At 37.5% G+C, this 20317-nt stretch overlaps 1 protein-coding gene across 2 annotated transcripts; it reads right to left on the bottom strand.

The window, feature by feature from the left end:
- Positions 1–1325: 1325 nt before the first annotated feature.
- On the bottom strand, positions 1326–18929 carry tmem259 (transmembrane protein 259). Of its 2 annotated transcripts, none has more exons than XM_084394510.1 (11): positions 17873–18929; positions 15750–16046; positions 12619–12781; positions 11623–11733; positions 9920–10042; positions 9736–9836; positions 8969–9026; positions 8773–8856; positions 8476–8608; positions 3901–4000; positions 1326–3798 (listed from the first exon to the last, which is right to left on the bottom strand). In XM_084394510.1, the coding sequence occupies exons 1-11, from the start codon at positions 18092–18094 to the stop codon at positions 3106–3108; spliced, it is 2085 nt and encodes a 694-aa protein (XP_084250636.1). In that variant the 5' UTR covers positions 18095–18929; the 3' UTR covers positions 1326–3105. The 2 variants fall into 2 exon arrangements, with proteins under 2 accessions (XP_084250636.1, XP_084250637.1); XM_084394511.1 differs by having other exon boundaries at positions 12673–12781.
- Between the last annotated feature and the right edge of the window lie 1388 nt (positions 18930–20317).

Below are 20317 nucleotides of genomic sequence, written 5' to 3'. Positions count from 1 at the left end.
TTTTTACCATTCATCCAGTAAAACATTTGTGGGGCTCGCAATCTCCATTCCAGTTCATCCTAAAGGTATTCAGTGAGATTTAGGTCAGGGCTCTCTTCGGGCCAGTCCAAGTTCTTCCACACCAAACTCATCCAACCATGTCTTTATGGACCTTGGTTTGTGCAATGGGGCACAGTCATGCTGGAATAGAAAATGGCCTTCTCCAGACTGTTCCCACAAATTTAGAAGCCTAGCATTGTCCAAAATGTCTTGGTATGCTGAAGAATTAAGATTTCCCTTCACTGGTAGTAAGTGAGCCTTACGTGGTCTTCTGCTTCAAAGCTAAGATGCTGCTGTTAAACACTTCCACTTTCCGATAAAACCACTTACAGTTGTCCGTGGAATATCTTAATAGGGATGGAATTTCGTTAACTGATTTATTGCAAAGGCGACATCCTATCACAGTACCATGCTTGAATTCACTGAGCTCCTCAGAACGACACTTTTTTTTCACAGATTTTTGTAAACGTAGTTTCCATGACTAGAAGCTTGATTTTATACACCCTTGGCAATGGGTCTGATTGAAAAACCTAAATTCAATAGTGAAGAGGTGTGTCCCAGTACTTTTGTCCATTTAGTGTGTGTGTGTGTGTGTGCGTGTGTGTGTATATATATATACATACACACACACACACCCACTAAATGGACAAAAGTACTGGGACACACCTCTTTAAACGGAGGTAACAGAGCTGCAAATTTAAACGCCTAAATAAAAAATCTCAACTGAAGTCAAATGTTGGTTAGTAAACTTTCCCGTTATTTGAAAATTTAGTTTTATTTGTGCAATGTTACAATTCCCTTTCAAGTATATGATACAGAAACGCAACTTTGAAAAATACATCGCATGACACTTTCTGTCTGAGATTTTAGCATTATGTTGCAGTTTCTTAAGCAAAGAAGCAAGGTACTTTCCATGAATAGGTTACAAAAATAAAATAAAAAAGTCAAATGTTGGTTTGTATTTACTGATGAAATTTAGTTGATGCTAAAATATGTATAGTATCCTTATTTAATCTCGTCTTCTCACCATGTCGTGGAAAATGTCAAAATGAGGTCGCTGCAGTAACAGTAGTTATTTCAATATGCAGTAACATTAAATATTTGAATAAATATTGTTAATAAATATTTTAAATGGTTTGATTTTTTCCTGATCCAACAATTAATTTTAATAGAGTTAAGACCTCCAGCTGGTCCAGACAATTTGGGTTTAAAACAATTAATATGTTCCCTATTCATAGAACATGCCTGAAAGATATAAAAAATAACCACAAACAAAAGATTCAAAATGGAAATTAATTTTGTCTCTTTATGCAGTTTTTTTTAAACATTACAGTTAAATACATTTGAATGACATGGAATCGAGTTTATCACAGAACTGAGAATTTTTTATTCCAGATTCTGTCTAGACATCCTACACAATCTAAACACTACAATCATCTGCTTCCTCTGACAATGGCAAATAGGCACAGGAAAAAAAAATATATAATAATGAGGAACTGATCAGAAAACCATAAATCACTCTTTTAGACCTGGAATCCTTTATGGATCTGAGCCTCACAAAATATTGCACAATTTGAAGAAAAAAAAAAGAAAAGAAAAAAAAAAGTCCAGAGCCTGGAAGCCTGCCATATTGTTGCATAGCCTTTAAATGACCTTCCCCCGTCCACAGTCCTATGTCACAACAGACAACAAGATATTTCTTTATTTGTTCTCTTACTTTTAGTAAAGATTTTACATATGGTCATGTAGATAAACAAACTTGTCCTGTCATTGGACAGCCACCCATCTTAAGTCAAACACATGGACAAACCACTACAAAAGCATAATATGAAAAGACAATGGACTTCTGGATCAGTGACTTTAGCTGAAGGGCCGCTAAGCTGTGAATTTAACAGTCTGACATTCACTGCTTACGTCTGATTCTAAATAATATCTGTTACATGTAACGACAAGTTCACTCTTGCTTTAGTTGTCCTGTCCCATGACTTTTTTTTCTCTACTGCAGCTTTGAAGCCTCTGGTAAGGCTATCGACACCAATGTACTTCCTAAAGTTGGAAATACAAGGTTAATGTTCGGTTTTAGAAGCATAAGGCAATAATCTATACACCCGCTCTCTCAAAGCCAGACTTGACCTGAAGAAAAACCAAAGACTCTGATGAGATCGTGCAAAAGACGAAAACGTCTGCTAAACTAACCACAAGAACAAATGTCTCTTGATGAGGATTAGAAAACACAGAAATGACCCCATGACAGTTTTCAAAGAGGATCATGTTGAAGGAGGACTTATTCTGAGTATAAGGATTCTGTCGTCACACCTGTCCACTTCTTTGACTGGCAGTCCAACCTATATATCAACATCAGAGCACTCTGACCATGAATAGCATCAAATTCATTGGTCAAACTGCTCCATGCATATGATAATAGCATACCTGAACACACCGGCATGAGCTAGATAAGGAACATTTTGGTGGCTTGCTGTAGTGAACGAAAGTAGTAGGGACCAAAACGTCATTCTAAATGAATTTCCACTGCTGTAAGTACGCAGCGTTAATGTTATCATTAGAGGAATGGAAAGAGCCAAAATAACCCTCGCACAAGATGTGCAAAGTGTGATGTGTATTTGGATTTAAAGCAAGATTGCCGCTCATGTGGCCTGCTGACACCTGTAGCTCCATAATCAGGAGCCACAAAAAGTACCATAATTGAGCGATACATCACATTTCAAACGGAATACTCCCTGTATTAAAAGCTCCAATCATCTAAAAAAAAAAAAAAGAAAGAAAGAAAGAAAAAATATTCACATGTAAAGTCTCCAAATGATCACACCCTCACAACATGGCATCATTTTGACAATTCACTGTGTATTTACTCTTAAGAATATGACTAGATGGCGGAAGTCTGCCTCTGCCCTCCTCATGTTCACGTTGGAGGTTTCCAGGATGTAATTAAATAAAGCTCCATCACAGCTTCTCCTCTTGATGCCTTCTGGATTAATTTACAGAGAGGGGTGGCGACTGCAGAGCGTGGATTCATTTGTTCCGATTGGGGGAGACCGAGTGCGCAACTCAAGCCGGGGCGGAGTGGGAGTCCGAGCTCTCGCTTTTGTTCTTTGCCTTGTCGTCCCAGTCTGTGGCACCCATGCGCATTTCTGCAACTTTGCAGTCTGTGTGTGAGGTCATTGGGGAGGAAGTGGGATTCGTTTCAGATTCCACCTGCCCACCTCCGCCACAAGGGGGCCCCAGACCCTGAGCGCAACCCCGGCCCTTCATGTCAACCGCAGGAGCGTTGGCTGCGCTAATGTTTCCGTCTTGGTTCTCTACTGCTGTGCTAAGACTGTACAGCTCTGTTACACCTGTCCCGGACGACATCGGCTGCTGGATCCCTCCCGGCTCCAAAAGAGTCTCGCCCAGGTGTGTAACGGACAGAACGTCTGGGCCAATGGCAATCTCAGCCATCCAGTCTAGGTCGGAACTGGATGGGTCGATGGGCAGACCGGGATTTACCACCAATCCGTTGTGGGTTTCAAGCTGAGGTTGTTCCTGAGCGGCTTGCCGGTCCTGACCGTTAACGTTCGCATTAGCGGCTGCGTTACCCTGGCCGGGGGGCACAGCATTGCTAGTGTTGTTGTTAAGATTGTCCTGCAATGCAGTCTGGTTTCCTTGGCCCACCTGCTGGTTCTGAAGCAGCATCTCCTGGATCCGGATCTGTTGCAGGATGGCTGGCAGCTCATAGTGGTGGAAAAAATAGATCATTGAGTGCTGTGGAAGACGAAAACAAAAAAGCCCATGAGCAACAAACAATTCCATACAAATCCACAGATTTCAGAATTACATTAAAAAAAAAATTCAGAAATACGATACCTGAATGAAGAGCCAGGAAGTGACCAGAGCCAAGCTGCTGTACTGGCCATTAAAGCGGTAATGATACGCATAGAAGGCAAAGTGATACAGATAAAAAAACCTGAAAAACAGCACAAGAGATGCTTTAGATGAGGTTTTAAATGTTCAGCTTAAATGTATGATATGAATAAAAAGTGCTCATAAACCTCTTTTTATGCTTGGACAGTAGAGGCGTGGACCCGGAAACAATATTCCTTACGTTGCGACTCTAACGTCACCCTATATCCGCTTAAGTTAACAACATGATACTTCAAGGCAGGCATAAAGAATTTGGTCCCATTCTCTTCAACATTTGAAGTCGAAGAGAATGGGACCAAATTCTTTGACTTCTTTGACCAAAATGTTGACTTTGTTTACGCCAAAGAACAATTCAGAAAATTATATTAATCAAACAAAATAGCTAACTTATCTTAGTTATCAGCTGCATACCTATGATGCTGAATAGGTAGGCAGCTCACTAAGTTTTGGAACAGAGATAATATACACCACTTAAGTTCAGTTTTTAAAAGGCTGATCCAAGTAGAGTCAACCTACAGTCGCCATTTCCCTATCTCCGATAAACAACAAGCAACAGACCCTTTCCAAAGGATGGTAGTACGGGAGCTGTGTGGAGCATGGAGAGTATGTGAATGCTGGAGATAGTGGAAAGGTGGCTTAATTTCCAAATATCTTTGTTTACAAAACTAGGGCCCTATGATTTCCGTGTTGCTGAAAACAAAGACAGAATTGCGCAATCCAGTCATAAAAATGGAATTTACTGTATAACGTGGAATGGAGTTGAGACAAATTTTGGATGCATAAATCAAAAGTAGGGCTGTACACTTAAATTATGATTTGCACTACTATCTGAGAATATTTAACTGAAAAGACTTTAAATACGAAGTGTGCATGTCTCTATGTAAATTAACGGTGCGATTTCGTCAACTACACATACTCAAGCATGTGTGATGCTTGTGGTGTTTTCAGTGTCTGCCGTCAACTATCATTACACTCCACATGAACTTCATCTTTAAAGTGTTTATGCTTTAAAGTCACTTCACAAGGATTTCACCATTTAATAAAAAAAAAAAAAAAGGACAGAAATACACTGTTCAAAATTATTATGCAAGTGACATATCAGTAGAATTCCAGTGCAATGAACATTAAGATTTTAGTTTTTCAGAGAAAGTGTTTGTTTGTTATATTTCTCATATCGTGTTAGATAACTGGTATCAATCTCAGACAGGTCAGTTAAACAGTTTGCCAGGTCTTCTTGGGTAAATGGAAAACCTACTTTGAGAGGTTGTTCCACATCATTAAGGAAATCACCATTCTCATGCAACATGGGGATGAAGAAAGATCTTTCTGAAGATAAAAAGCATGGGATAGTGCAATGTCTCGCAAAAGGCATAAAAACTAATATTTCATGAAATCTGAACAGAGATTATCGAACTATCAAAAGATTTGTGAGATTTAGAGCCCTCGGTCAGATAAAGACTTAAGGAAAGTTTCTGCAAAACAAATTAATTGTATTAAAAGGGCAGCTATAAAAAAATTATAAAAAAGCCACTGTTGAGCAGCAAACCGCTATTTAAAGCCACTGGAGCAGCTTTAACCACCCCTAACCAATTCTCACAAAGAGAAACGTTCACAGTGGGTGTAGAAACACATTTTTAAACAGTTTTATTGCTTTAGTGTTTTTTTGCAGCATGGGATAGTGCGTTGTCCTGAATGAAAATCCTTTTATTTCAGAAGGCACTATTCTTCTTTTTATAGCAGAAAATGGTCAGTTATAAACTTCACATACGTATATTGCTAGTCATTTTGACACCCTCAGAGACCCTAAAGGGACCTTCAATCTCACTTCCCAATATTCCAGCCCAAATCATCACCCATTGCTGATTGTTGGAACGGGGTGGCCATAAATCAACCATCCAGAAATCCATCTATCTAGACCAGGGATAGGAAACGTCAATCCTAAATTGCCACTGTTTAAACTTCATCCCTGATCTAGACCGTCCATTGTAGTACGGCATTAGTCAATGATTAAAGCTATTTTAAAATGAGTCTTCATACATTTCAAAACTAGAGATGGGCATTTTTCTAAATATATTGTATTCAAATATTTGTGCTTCTAAAAAAATGAATATTGGAATATACGTTTATTTGAATGAGGTTTAACAAGAAAAACATTATTTTTTAATCATTACGTTTTTGTCACCATTTCTGAACAAGCTTATGATCTAAATAAATATACACAAGCTTACATTATATCTTGAGATTTTCTTTTAGTTGAAAACATTAAACAATGTGTGTAAACAAAATAAAAATAAAAATAGAACAAAAGCATTTACGCTGAAGCAGAGCGAAAGGAAATAAAATAAAAGCTAATAAAGCAGACAGTTATTGTGCAGAACGTACGAATACACTTGAGTCAGCATATGGTTATCGTGTTTATATTGTTTCACATGTTCATGTTGAGAACAAAAGGAGAATATCCACATGCTCGGATGAAAGTTGGCTCCTCAGCCTGAAAACAATAAGGCCGGGTGCAGAGAAAATGCACTCCACTGACAGACGTTGAAGGGACACAAAGATAACAGTGTGCTAAGCAAAGTTTCTTACAGCACTTTGTGTTTTCTGTTCTTAAACCAGTCTCCCCCGTCGAAACTTAAAGGAATCATATTATCTACTATCTACAGCTGTCTTTCCCCATTCGACTAGAGTTTGGATTTCATGGTGGTGATATTTATATATTGATCCATTTTAATCCAAGTAATCATTTTGATCAATGTAATTCCATACTTTGCTGTGCCTAGAGGCAGATGAAGACATTCTGTGATCAAATATAATCAACTTGTTAACAAGCTCCACAGCGCCACCCAGTGTATTCAGTTATAACTGTGAGTTTTAGTTTGCGTACTTAGGATTTCACTGGGACAGCAAAGCAGCATATGAAGCAAAATTCGAATAATAATTACAGATTGAATAATCGTGCACACCCCTATTCAAAACCCAATGTAAATGTTTCTCTTTGTGAGCTTTAGTCAGGGGTTGCTGAAATGCAACTTTACTTTATACACAACTGCCAGCCTGCATGGAGAGGTTCTTGGGACTCCAGAGACACCAATGGCTTCAAATACCCGTTTCCTACTCAACAGTGTTTTTTTTAAATAGATGCCCTATTAATACAATTAATTAGTTAGACAGAAACTTTCCTTAAGTCTTTAACTGACCGAGTTCTGTGCTCTAAATCACTGGCAAATCTTTTGATAGTTCGACATTTTCTATTCAGTTTTATCAGTTATTTTCATGCCTTTTACAAGACATTGAAGCATTCATGCTTTTCAGCTTCAGACAGATCTTCCTCCCCATGTTGCATGAGAACGGTGACTTGCTTAATAATGTGGAACAACCTCTTTAAGAAGGTTTTCCATTTACCCAAAAAGACCCGGCAAACTATTTAACAAACCTGTCTGAGATTGATACCAGTTATCTAAAAAGATATTAGAAATAAAACAAACAATTTCTTTAAAAATCTAAAATCTGAATGTGTATTGTAGTGAAATCACAGTGATGTCACTTGCATTATAATTTGGAGCACAATGTATATTGCTATTGTACAGTAGAATGTACCTCTCAAAGTAATTATATAATACAAATAAAATTAAGAAAACTTTAAGGAATAAACACACAATTTTTCTTCCATGGTTTAATTTGAACAGTGAACCACTGTTGTACAGCATTTTGTTTGCCAAAAAAGGCATTTATTTTCATTTGATTACATTACAAATTTATATAATCTTTTTAAAATGTGTTATGCCTTCATCTGATCGGTTTTTGATACATTTGTATTAAATCATAAATCCTGGAAAATTAACAGACAACAGAATTTCCTCAAAAAAAGTAAAAAAAGTAAACACTTCATAGTGCCCTATTATTGTTTAAAAAAAAGAATTGTATGAATTAAGTTGTTTAAGTTGTATGAATTCAATTGATTAGACATTCTTTTTGATTAATACAATTTAATAAAAAATAAAAACTGGAACACAATTTGGGAAAAATAAAACTGAACTTCGTATTCATAGGGTCCTAAATTTTTTTTTATTTTTTTTTGTTTAACTTTTAATAAATTGTTGTTAAATTGTATAAGTTTAATGATTTGAATTAATTAGACATGATTTTTATCACATTTAATTCAACGATAAAAAAAAAAAAAAAGTTGATTTTGAAAAAAGTTTCATGAAATTTGGGCAAAAATAAAACAGAAGTTTATAGGGCCCTACTAAGCACAATGAATTCAAGTCTGTGTGAAACTAATCAAGCTGTAAAACGTCTGCAGCTTTCCTTAGCTCAAACAGTAGAGAATGGAGCTAGCATTGCCACGGTCCCTTGCCCAGGGAATGCATGAACTGATAAAATGTTTATCTTCAATGCAATACAAGACGCTTTGTATGAAAGCGTCTGCCACATGCATAAATGTAAATGCAAAACGAATGTAAAACATCAGAAGAGTCTGAGCCATTGGCATTTACCTGTGTTGGTGAGGTAACATACCTAAGCCAGTGGCGCTTGCTTGTGTTGGTGTGACAGCAGATGGCATCATATTGGTCCGCCAACCAAACAATGAGGATGATGTAGAAGGCAGTGGTTGTGTCATTGAAAAACTCAGACATGATGGCCTCCATCCCTACAGACAGGATCAAAAAGAGGCATTTAAGTTCAAACAACCTTCATAAAATGTTTTGATAAGAAACTATCATGTGGTTATGGTATGAAGTCAATAAATTAACAGGTTGATAGCAGACACAAAGAGAACATCTTTCCAAAACCCCAGCAGTGATCTCTACCTACCCACAAGAGCTAGGATGACAGTGAGAAGAGGGGCGGCAGGGAAGGCAATGGTCATGTTCATCTCCAACATCTGGAGAAGGTCCACTGAGACAGAGGAAATCAGAGAGAAAAATGTAATATTTATGAACTTTGTCTTGGAAGATGATCATAGATGCTGATGCAGTGGTAAAGATCTGAGAGGCTGACGGGAGCCTACCTATAAAGACAAAAATCTGGTGGTGTGAGTACCGCAGCAGCATGGAAACGGACAGAGTCTGAAACAGAAGAAAAAAAAAAGACTTGTGGATGATGGAATTTTGCATTTTATTCAGTGTCGTATTAGCATCACTCCATGGTCCAAGTGACTCAAAAGGATAGTTCACACAAAAATGACAGGTCTGTCATCATTTACTCACCAATATGACTTTCTATATTTAATGAATCCCAAAAAAGTACATTTTTTAAGAATATCCTGATCATTTTTTAAGAAAGTGAATCATAACCCAGGGCTATCAAGCTCCAAAAAAGCATTCAAAACATTTCATGTTGAATGTTGTCCATGTGACTTGTGCAACATATGCAGCGTTTTCTGAAGTCATATGTTCATGCGAGTCAAATGAAAAACAAAATTTTGGTTATTTACGGTACTGCAAATTTGTGAATTAATCATTCTTTCCCCAAACTGACTACTGATTATGTCACAAGCTTCTAACTTAAAGCAATGATATAACATTTTGTATCATTCATTCATCTGGGCCACTTTGTAGTATTCATTGTAATTGCGTGGAGAAAAAAAAAGTTAACTAGAACATTGTTAAAATTTCACCTAATGTTCCACTTACAAAAAGTCATGAGAATGATTAAATTGACGACTAATTGCCTAAGTGCACAAACTGAAGTAATGTGATGATATCACACCTACAATCCAATCACTAACAAGCACTCTAGTCTGTAGTGCAGTGGTAGTAAAGTATAAGTACTCACAAAGATAACCATGATTACAAAGGCTGCTAGGTACGAGGTACGGGCCATCCACATACTGACAAAACGGTAGTGTTCTCCAGAGACCACGTTTCTCAAGAACCCTAAAAACAAGCAAATCACATTCTCATGTCATAGTTATACCATCATCAAAAAAAAATTTTTGGGAGAGAGAGAACTAATTTACCTTTGTTTTCCTCATTCTCTGCTAAAGCCTTCACACTGGACATCAGGATATCATCATAACCCAGGCATTCGTCTAGGAGGAAGCGACTGAAACCATCTCCAAAGCACTGATCCTTCATGGGGTCTGCAGACAGACCGAGAGAGATTATGGTTACTACACAACAGTACTAACTGACACAATGCATTTCTTTAAAAAAAAAGTTAAATACAGCAGTTGGACAATAAAACTGCAGAAGTTTGAAGGTTGAATCAGCAGAGCAATAGCAATCCACACACAACATAATGGGAGACATATCAAGAGTTCAAAAGAGGATAAAGTTTTGGTGTGCGTCTTGCTGGCTGATCTGTAACATGGACAGCAAGTCTTTGCGGTGTATCGAAAGCTATGGTATCCAGGGTAATGATGGCATACCACCACATAGGACGAACCACATCCAACAGGAGTAACTGTTGACGCAACAGGAATCTGTCTGAAAGGGATATCAAGGTACTAACCCTGATTGTATCCAAAAAACATAAAACCACAACTGCCCAACTCACTGCAGAATTAAATGCGGAAATCGACTCTCCTGTTTCAACCAAAACTGTTCGTCTGAAGCTCCACAGAGACTTTTCATGGTCGAGCTGCTATAATCAAACCTTTGGTCACTCGTGCCAATGCCAAATGTTGGTTTTATTGGTGCAAACAGTGCAAATCTTGGGCTGTGGACAATGTGAAACACGTACTGTTCTCTGATGAGTCCACTTTTACTGTCTTTCCCACAACCGTGAGAGTTACGGTGTGGAAGAGCCCCAATGAGGCTTCACATCCGGACTGTTGCTGCCCAGAGTGAAGCACGGGGGTGGATCAATGATGGGTTGGGCTGCAATGGGCTGAGCAAGTCAGAACGCATTTTCCTCCACCAGCATCAGTGACCTGGCCACTGTTCTGGAAAAGGAATGGCTCAAAATCCCTCTGGCCACTGTGAAGGACTTGTATCTGTCATTCCCAAGACGAATTAATGTTGTATTGGCCACAAATGGAGGCCCTACACCATACTAATAAATGATTGTGGTCTAAAACCAGGTGTTTCAGTTTCATTGTCCAACCCCTGTATATTTGTCTTATTGGAACAGTTCACCAAAAAATAAATTGTTTTTTTACTCACTCTCATATCATTGAAAACTTGTATGACCATTCCATTAAAAACAAAAGTCACATTCTGAAGAATATCCTGCAACCCTATTCAATACTATGAAATGCAATGAGGACTGGGGCTGTTAAAGGGACAGTCCACTGGAAAAAAAACCCAAAAAACAAAACAATTCAATCATCATTTACTCACCCTCATGTTGTTCCAAACATGTATGCCTTACTTTCTAAAGCGGAACACAAAATATGACGTTTTGAAGAATGCTCAGTTCCCATTGACTTCCACTGTATTTTTCGTCCACACAATGGAAGTCAATTGATAATATAAACATGTGATTAGTCGACTAATCGCTTAAATGAATGACTACTAGTCCACTAGAAAAATCTTTTGGCGGGGGAACCCCTAGAAATTTTGGGGTGGACTATCCCTCAAACAGCATGAAGGTCAGTAAACAACTACAATTTAAATTTTGTGGGTGAACATTACCAAGAATATTCTATTTTGTGGGAAAAGAGGATTGTGGGTATGGGCAGGTTTTCTGTTGATGTCCTGGAAGGTATGATGTACTCACCCAGGGTCACCACCATAACAGGGATGTTGAGTCGCTGACGTGTGGCCTGAGACAGCCGAAGGAAACCATATTCCAGAGAATATTCCACAATATACTCTTCTTGGGGCCACACTGCACAAAAACAAACACTGATCAATGCTGACAACATTTCACTGAATTTAGAAGTTCTACCATTAATCTAAAAATCTGTCACTTCACACCAATGGTAGAATGTTATAGACCTTATGTAGCTCCGCCCTTTTTCAGCGCTGCGCTCGTTGTCTTTTGACTTCCGGTCTGTATTTTCACAGTGATCTTGCGTATTTATGAATGAACGGCTCGTTTTAAAATCTTCCCGGTCTACTGACATTTGTTAAGACATCTGCTTTAAACATTACAATCCTCATGATAACTTTCGTTAACTTTACATTAAGTAAATCCACTTCAAAAGCTAATTACTCCTGGTCAGCAATGCCATAGGAATATACAGAGCGACCGCAAAAACGGAAGTTCAAAGACAATATTCTAAAGATGGCGGCACCCTCGTTTCTCTGGCGCATAAGGTCTGTAAAGTGTCTGTATTAAAACAAAAAAAATATATACACTGATTATATTGTCATCAATCTTTTCTAGTTACAGAAAATGTTTTGATAAATGTCCTTTTAAAGGGATAGTTCACCCAAAAACTGAAAATTCTTTCATCATTTACTCACCATCAAGTTGTTCCAAACCAGTATGAAATACTTTGTGTATATTACACAAAATAACTCATTTGTACTGTCCTGATTTAGTGACACTTATATATTATATCTTACTACAGTCAATGGTGTGTGACGCAGCACATGTGGCCTTAGAAAAGGGTAAGGTAATAAAGGAATGTGGGAATAGAAAGGAAATCTGACCAGGGGAAGCGAGGAGGGCTGCACTGGATGGAGGGAGGAGAGGGAATGAATTCACACAGGAGGAAGAGGAGAAGGACCAGATGGCTACGGAGTAGGGCGTATTTGAGATGTTTACCTGCTCGAGTTAGCATCTCAATCTCGGAGACAGTCTCCCTCAGCGGCTGCATACCTTTAGAGGGGGCCTGGCTGAAGGACAGATCCTGGGATTCATTCAGGCTGGAGCCAGGAACACCGCCGCTCATCGATGGATTCAGCCGCGGCTCGATGTCCAGCTCAAACTGCATGTGTGCGAGCGAGAGAGAGCGAGAGAGAGGGCACTGTCAGAAAGATCTGGAGAAGGGTCCCTTTAAATGGAATGATTCACAAAAAAATTAGAGATGCACCGATTGATCGGCTGGTGACCGGAATTGGCCGATTTTCACGTGATCGGCCATGACCGGCGACCGGCCGGTCAGTCTGACATAGCCGATTTTATGCCGGTCAAATGCACTCGGGCGCCGCATGATTAACCTTTTGAGCGGTACGGTCTCATATATGAGATTTGTATGTCTGTGCCCATGAGAGTACGGTGCGGTGCCACATTTAGATGTTCAGTGACGTCGCATAACTGCCAGATTCAAACTGTGCTTTCGCGCGTTGGCTGCCTGGCGCTGAGCCAGAGTCGGACGCGTTCAGCGCTGTTATGGCACAACTAAGCAGTGTTTTCAACCTCATAATGTTTATTTTAGGTTTCAGATATTTAAATACACATAAGCACGATTAAAACAATACATTTGGAGTTTGTAAAACACACACTGATGTCTGTGGAAGCAGCAATAACAATCTATTCAAATATAATTTGCCGACATGTGTGTTATTCATATCAGACAAACATAGTGGAAGTAACTATAAAGTTTACTCTATTCTTCTCAGTTCACCGGCCACTTTCTTGCATTTATTTCGGAGAAACGGATGAATTCACGTGCTGTAAATCCGACTGACAGGACAACATTGCGGCGCCCATCTCATTATAGATCAAGATTAAAGGTTTTTAAACGACCAAACACACTCACTTACACGTATTTGAGAATCGGAATATCAGATAGGCTAGTTGATGACATGGTAAGCAAGTTTGTGAATATTTTGAATAAAAAAGGAAAAGTGAAATAAAAGCGACACATCTGTCATACAGTTTTATTGTGGCTGCGGTGTATCGCGTGACGCGTCGCCATGGAAACATTAAAGGGAACGTTCGCGAAAAAACTCACTCGGGGGGTGGGGGTGTCAGTTAGAATATTTTAAACTTACGCGTGAAAGGGTTAAAGAAAAGATGGAAAATAAATATTTGTGTGTGCTGTAAAGTGGTTAGAAAAAAATTAAATCGGAATCGGCTAAAATCGGTATCGGCAGGTCAAACTCAGTGAAAAATCGGAAATCGGAATCGGCCTAGAAAATTGTAATCGGTGCATCTCTAAAAAAAATACTATATATCTATAATTTTCTGTTTTTAAGTTTTTACCGAAGGACCAGACTTAAATTGTGTAGTTAATATTATATATAATAAATTCTATTAAATGATACTATATCATTTATATAACTTAGAAGTAAAAATAGTAATAATAAGTGGTTATTGTTATTATTAGTAGTAGCAGATGTAATATATACTATTCAGTCTTAAAGGGACAGCAGCCTAATAAACCTGCTGCTGTGTTTTTGTTTCTTTACTGTTAATCAAACTACAAAAATCACTCACTGCTCGTGACTGAATAACTTTCATAACTTTATAAAGATTAATCTATATTTAATTTATACAGTGGTGAATATGCAGTATTATTTCACATTTGATTACTTTATTCAAATTATGTACATAAAAACTACTGTTAGACCTACCTGAAAACCCCCCAAAACAGTTTATTTCATTTGTAGCTTTTCTTTGTTCTATTGTATTTACTTGTGCTATTTGTAATTTGATTATTTGTTCTTATTTTATTAATGATTAGTACCATAGCAGCTGTAAATATGTGCTGTGCTATTAAACGATAGATAAAATACGATACGAACAGTGAAAGTAACAGAGGCTCATACAATACATTTGAACATTCTTAAGCATTAAATTACTGAAGGAAATATATATTTGCTAAACATATTAAGCCAACTAATATGATTCATCTTCTTTTGGTTTCTCTACTTTATATATTTAAAATATTAAAAAAAAATTGCAAATGCAGTGAAAACATGTATTGGTATCAGCAAGTACAAAAAATTGAAGTATCGGTATCGGACTAGTTCTGGAAAAAAGTGGTATCGGTGCATCCCTAGAGCAAAGTAAATTGAAGGGTGATTCTTACAAAACTGTATTTTCCTCAAGCTTTTTTCCAAAGGTGTCTTTGTGTACAGTGCAACAGCAAAGAGCTTGTTTGCATTTTAGACACGTCAAGTTGCGATACCGAACAGGACCACATTGATATACCAAAAACCCCTAAACCAACCGCCTTGACCAGACTGCAAATACCTACTACAGTACACGGATCATACTAAACATATGACAAATCAAAATATTTTTCCTGTGTGTGGAATAAAAATGACATTTCAGAATGTACTAAAATGTGTCTGTGCATAAATACAATGTACGATTAGTAAGTCGAGAGCGCACATAAACAGTTTGTTTGCGCATCAATATAACGGACTGACGCATGCTTACTGTAAAACTCCTTTACGTCACTGCAATCGTTTTTACCTTGATTACAATCCTCATCCATTAAAACTTTACTAGCAAGACGCTAGTTTGCTTTATTCAGCTGAGAAAGGTAGTTTCAAACATTAAACAGTCAACTGTGTGACATAAATTACATTAATGAGTCAATTACACATGTGCGTTAACGTTGACAGTCCTAATTATAACATATTATATTATATTATTTTAACTATATATATATATTTCACTTATTGTAGGTTATTGTTAGTTGGAGTTAATAGTACATAATTATAATAAAAGTGACATAATATTATATTATTTAAATTACAACTACAATAAAACTTAATTAACATAAATATAAAATTAAATTAGAAATAACTGTTATTTCACTGTTTGGTACATTGCATGCTATATTCTCTTATTTTCATATTAATTAATAGAAAAGAGCTGCCAGAAGGCCCTTTCTCTTGTGTTTCACCGAAAACATAAATTAGTTTTGAACAATGAGTCAAATAAACGTTCAATTCTTGAGTGATTTATCCTTTTAATGCTTGTTTTCCTGGTAATCTCACCCGTACTGTGCTGTTGTCAAACATCTCCATGGTCATCTCTTCTTCCTCTTCAGCGTCTGCCGGCAACACTGGCTGTCTGGTTTCACTTCCGTCCTCCTCCGATTCCTTCACGAGCCCTTGGATTCCCTCCGTCTCGTAGAACTGAAGAAAGATGGGTGCGCGGCTGGAGTTGCGCTGGATCTCCACACGCAGGATGCCATCGCGGGGCCATTTCTCCCGCACATGCTCCAGGCAGTTGATTGGAGAGCGGGAGAACGCAATGTGGATGTAGGCCAGGATGAAGAGCATAAACAATGCCTGCCAATCAAATGACATGCAATTAGAGTCAATAAAAAAAATAAAAAATTTTGCACACAAACCAGTTTAGGCAACGAAGCATTAAACATAGCACTTCCATAACATGGATGGATGGCATATGATATTTAAAAAAAACAACACTCCTTTCAAAGTTCTGTTATACTCCAGTTAAACTGAAATTGAGATTATTTAAATTATTATATCATAGACATTTCTAATGTTAACATATTTAGTTTATTAACAGAAAGTAGGGCAAACTCTGCTCAATTAATTGTGACCGCAATGTTACAGCAAAAGTGGGTTATAGCTCAGATCCAGAATCTACCAACGGTGTCAATAGATAATGCACATTTGCTGTTTTCAAATATGTTTAGTTAATTTTTTCAGTAAATATTGCATGCATAAATACATTTATTGTTTTAATTAGAATTTTTAATATGCCACACATTTTTATATGTTTTATCAAATAAGATAAATAATACATTTATGAATGCAACATTTTTGTTGGATAATGTCAAACTTTAAACACCTTCCAACTTTCCCTATTTGTCAGCCCAAAACAATCTCCTACAACTTATGTACAGTAATTGTTTCACAGCTTTATAATTTAGCAAGATTATGAACTCCAACTCCGAGCTGAGAGACACGGGTGCCTCACTAACTTAACAGGTCACTCTTGAAGCAGATCTACATGCCAACAACATTTGAAAACCATAATTCCCAGTGATTTCTGAGTTTATGATTAAGTAATCATGATAGGCTACTGCACTTTCCTGTGGGGTTTTAAATACGCTGTTCTACAGTTCATGCTTATTAATCATCCAATATCTGTTGTAAGATTATCTGCATTGGCTGATAACCACGACACTTGGCCAACTAACCTTGTTGTGGCACCTTGTGTCAGTTCCAAAGTCTGATGACAGCCTTTTCAATGGATATTAAACATTGTGTGAAGCTAAAATAATTTGTGAATTGAGTAAATATTGTACTTTTTCATTTTTTTTTATTTACAATGTTAAAAGGTTTGGGGCGAGAAAATTAAAAAAAGAAATTAACAGTTTTATCAGCAAAGATACACTTGTATGTTAAAAATTATATATTTTTTGTTAAAAAACATTTCTTTTGAGCTTTCTATTAATCACAGTACATAAATAAATTATATATAATTTATATAACTTAGAAATTACATATATATAATTTATGTTCTGTGATGAATAGAATGATAATAAAAAAAATGCTTTTTATAAAAATATATCAATAATATAAATATTAATCAGAACAACTCTTTTCAACATTGATAAGAAGAAATGTTTCTTGAGCACCATATCGGCTAAATTAAATTTTACCGACCCCAAACTTTTGAACATTAGTGTATACACATTTATTTAATTTGTAATGCATTAAATATACATGAAACATCATTAATACTGCATATTAGAAAGTAAAATAGGTTATTTTCAAATAATACAGGACACAAGAACAAAAAGGTAAAGGGGGACTGTCTCTGTCAAGTCATTTCAGAGATTATATAAAGTTTATCATCACGTCCACTGATGATTCAGTGCAGGAACATGCATTAGCAAAGTAAATATGCATATACAGGAATGATATATCTAGTTGCCAGGTAAGACCTGAAGCCATGGGTTAATTGGCAAATAAATGATGCTGATGACCAGCATCCACCCTGATATTTAGTGAGCTTGTCACTGCATGCATCCCAACAGGTAAGAACAGAGAAACATTCAAAAAGACATCAGTGTGAAAGTGTTTAGGGCTTCTGGAAGTGATCAACAGATTCAACACACATTCACAATGTCAAATCTCACCTTTAACAAGACCAAGAACTCGAAAATTCGTCTGAAGGATGGTGGGAAGAGCCTGGCATATGTCACTGCCATCTTAAAGAATAAGGCGTGGAAGAGTCTGTCTCTCACGTTGATCAGGGGGTTCTGGTTCATCGCGGGGTTCCGGATCCGGTTCGGCCCACCGTTATTGTTGTTGTTCAGTGGGACGTTGTTGTTGTTCAGATTGCCCTGGTTGTCGGACATGGTGGTCGTTGTTCAGTAACTTGATAAGGAGAAAGACCAACTGAGGTCAGGCAGACAGAAACTTGCGCAGATCCAGTTGAGCAGGCCAGTCACACAACATCAGCACACACTGATGATGGTCCTGGTTCACCAAAACTGGACTGACCTTCAGAGATCACCACAAAACACCCCAACAGATTCTGGATTTTGTAAGGATGTTGGTGGGAAAGGCTGCTTCCACTCCTACCATGTCATAACCTAGCGATCTAACAAACTACTAAAGCTTAAATGCCTTTGACGCCCCTGCGGATCACGTGTAACGTTATATACCGTGAGACCAGAGGAGCATGTCAGACTGTTAAATTGTGTTTTAGGCTCAATTTGTCCTGCAATTGTGACTCAGGCCTCCTGCACCCACTGTCACCACAATCAAAATAACGAAACTTGCTAACTCACACCAGCTAAATGAATCATATTTACTCAGGTTTGGAAATGAAATATGTCCCAGACTATGTAGCTGAGTGTTTAAAAGCAAAGAAAAGTGGAATATCACACAGCACGTCTGCTAATAGTGGTAAGCTAACAAATTAGCCGAGCTTCCTCTGAAGAACCCGTATGTTCGGTTTACTTTTTGACAAACACCTCCTCGTATAACGCTGACACTCTTCGGTTAATTAAGGCCTCAGATACATGATGATATCCCGCCAGAACTATCCGATGGTAGCGACGTCAACGTGTCTTACAGACCATCTGTTTACACAACCATTTTCGAGAGCGGAGAGGACTTGGGAGCAGCAACCAAGAAGCTTTTAATGAGGGAAGCGTTTCCACTCTGGTCTCGCTTCCGCGTTGAGTCACGCGACATCGAGTCACGTGATTTTTGAAGACGCAAAAATCTAAATGATTCCACATGATTTCATATGTACAATGACCTTTAATAATATATTTCTATTATTTCACTGAATTGCAGTGATATTTTTCAGTTTGTGACAGTACAAACGTACAATAGCGCATAGTTTAGTACAGAATATTTACTCTAGTTTGGCAGGAAATAAGTTAACACTTTTAGGCCTGCATGGTTTCTGCGCCCGAAAGCTTAGGTAGCTGACTTGTTGCCTCGCTGCCCTATCAGGCAATGACTTTGCAGGCTGCGTACGAAGGTACCTCACAAAACTGATTTCGGACAAATTTCTGAGGCAGCGTATTGGATTTATGATCCACAGCAAAATAGAGAGAGCTTTGGTGAAAACTAAAAGAATGTTTAATGACTACAATAGTAATTTCTCGCTAGAAATGTCATAATAAGCGGAAATTGTTGATAAAAAATATTTACAGCTAAACTGACGACCAGCCGCAAGTTTCAGACAGCATTTTTTTTTCTTCTAGCTCAACTGTTACGGAATGGAACGCACAGGATTGTGGGATATCAAAAGCAGCGAAGGATACATCTATGCTGCCTTCAAGAATCGATCAGATGAAGGTATCTTAGGAGACAGGAAGTGAAACTAACATTGCATTCTTCGGACGTGCTTTGATACCTTCCGACCTTGGAATGTGTCCTCCGAAGGCGGCATTTATCAGTTTTCGGACGCAGACAGGGATTGTTGCGATCTCATGTGAGTGACAGATTGTTCTGCCCTTGTGCCAGTGAACACATCATCAAAGATGCAAGAGGGAGAGGAAGATACTTTGATTAAAAATGATAAGGGATAACATGAATTAATATATAATATATATTTGCACAGATAAATCATTTATGATAAATACTGAAATATTCCATAAAAAATAAGAATTGACTTTTTGACTCAATGAATTGTTTACGTTACTTAAAGAAAGGTATTGAATCTTGTTATTGGAGAGTGGAAGGGCTAGTCAGTATAGCAGCTAAGGAGCGTTTCATTCAGTGGAAGTACCACTTGTAACATTAAACCAGCACAGTATATAGCGCCTTGTTGTGGTGGGATGACTACAGGTAAAAACACAACATAAGATATTTATTTTACAATGGCAGAATAAAGAAGAAAATAAAGATACGTATACATTAAGTCCACTTTAAATAATTTAAGAATGACACCGAAAATAAATGTTATAAACAACCAAAAAAAAACCACTTTATTTAAATATTAAACGAAAATAGAAGGAAAGGAACAAAAAGTATTTCGTAGAGGAAAGAAAGAAAGAAAGAAAGAAAGAAAGAAAGAAAGAAAGAAAGAAAGAAAGAAAGAAAGAAAGAAAGAAAGAAAG

The sequence above is a fragment of the Rutilus rutilus genome (genome assembly GCF_951802725.1).
Source record: "Rutilus rutilus genome assembly, chromosome: 22".
Lineage (NCBI taxonomy): Eukaryota > Metazoa > Chordata > Actinopteri > Cypriniformes > Leuciscidae > Rutilus > Rutilus rutilus.
The sequence above is the reverse complement of the archived record's forward strand: the minus strand, read 5'-3'. Positions and strand labels throughout refer to the sequence as shown.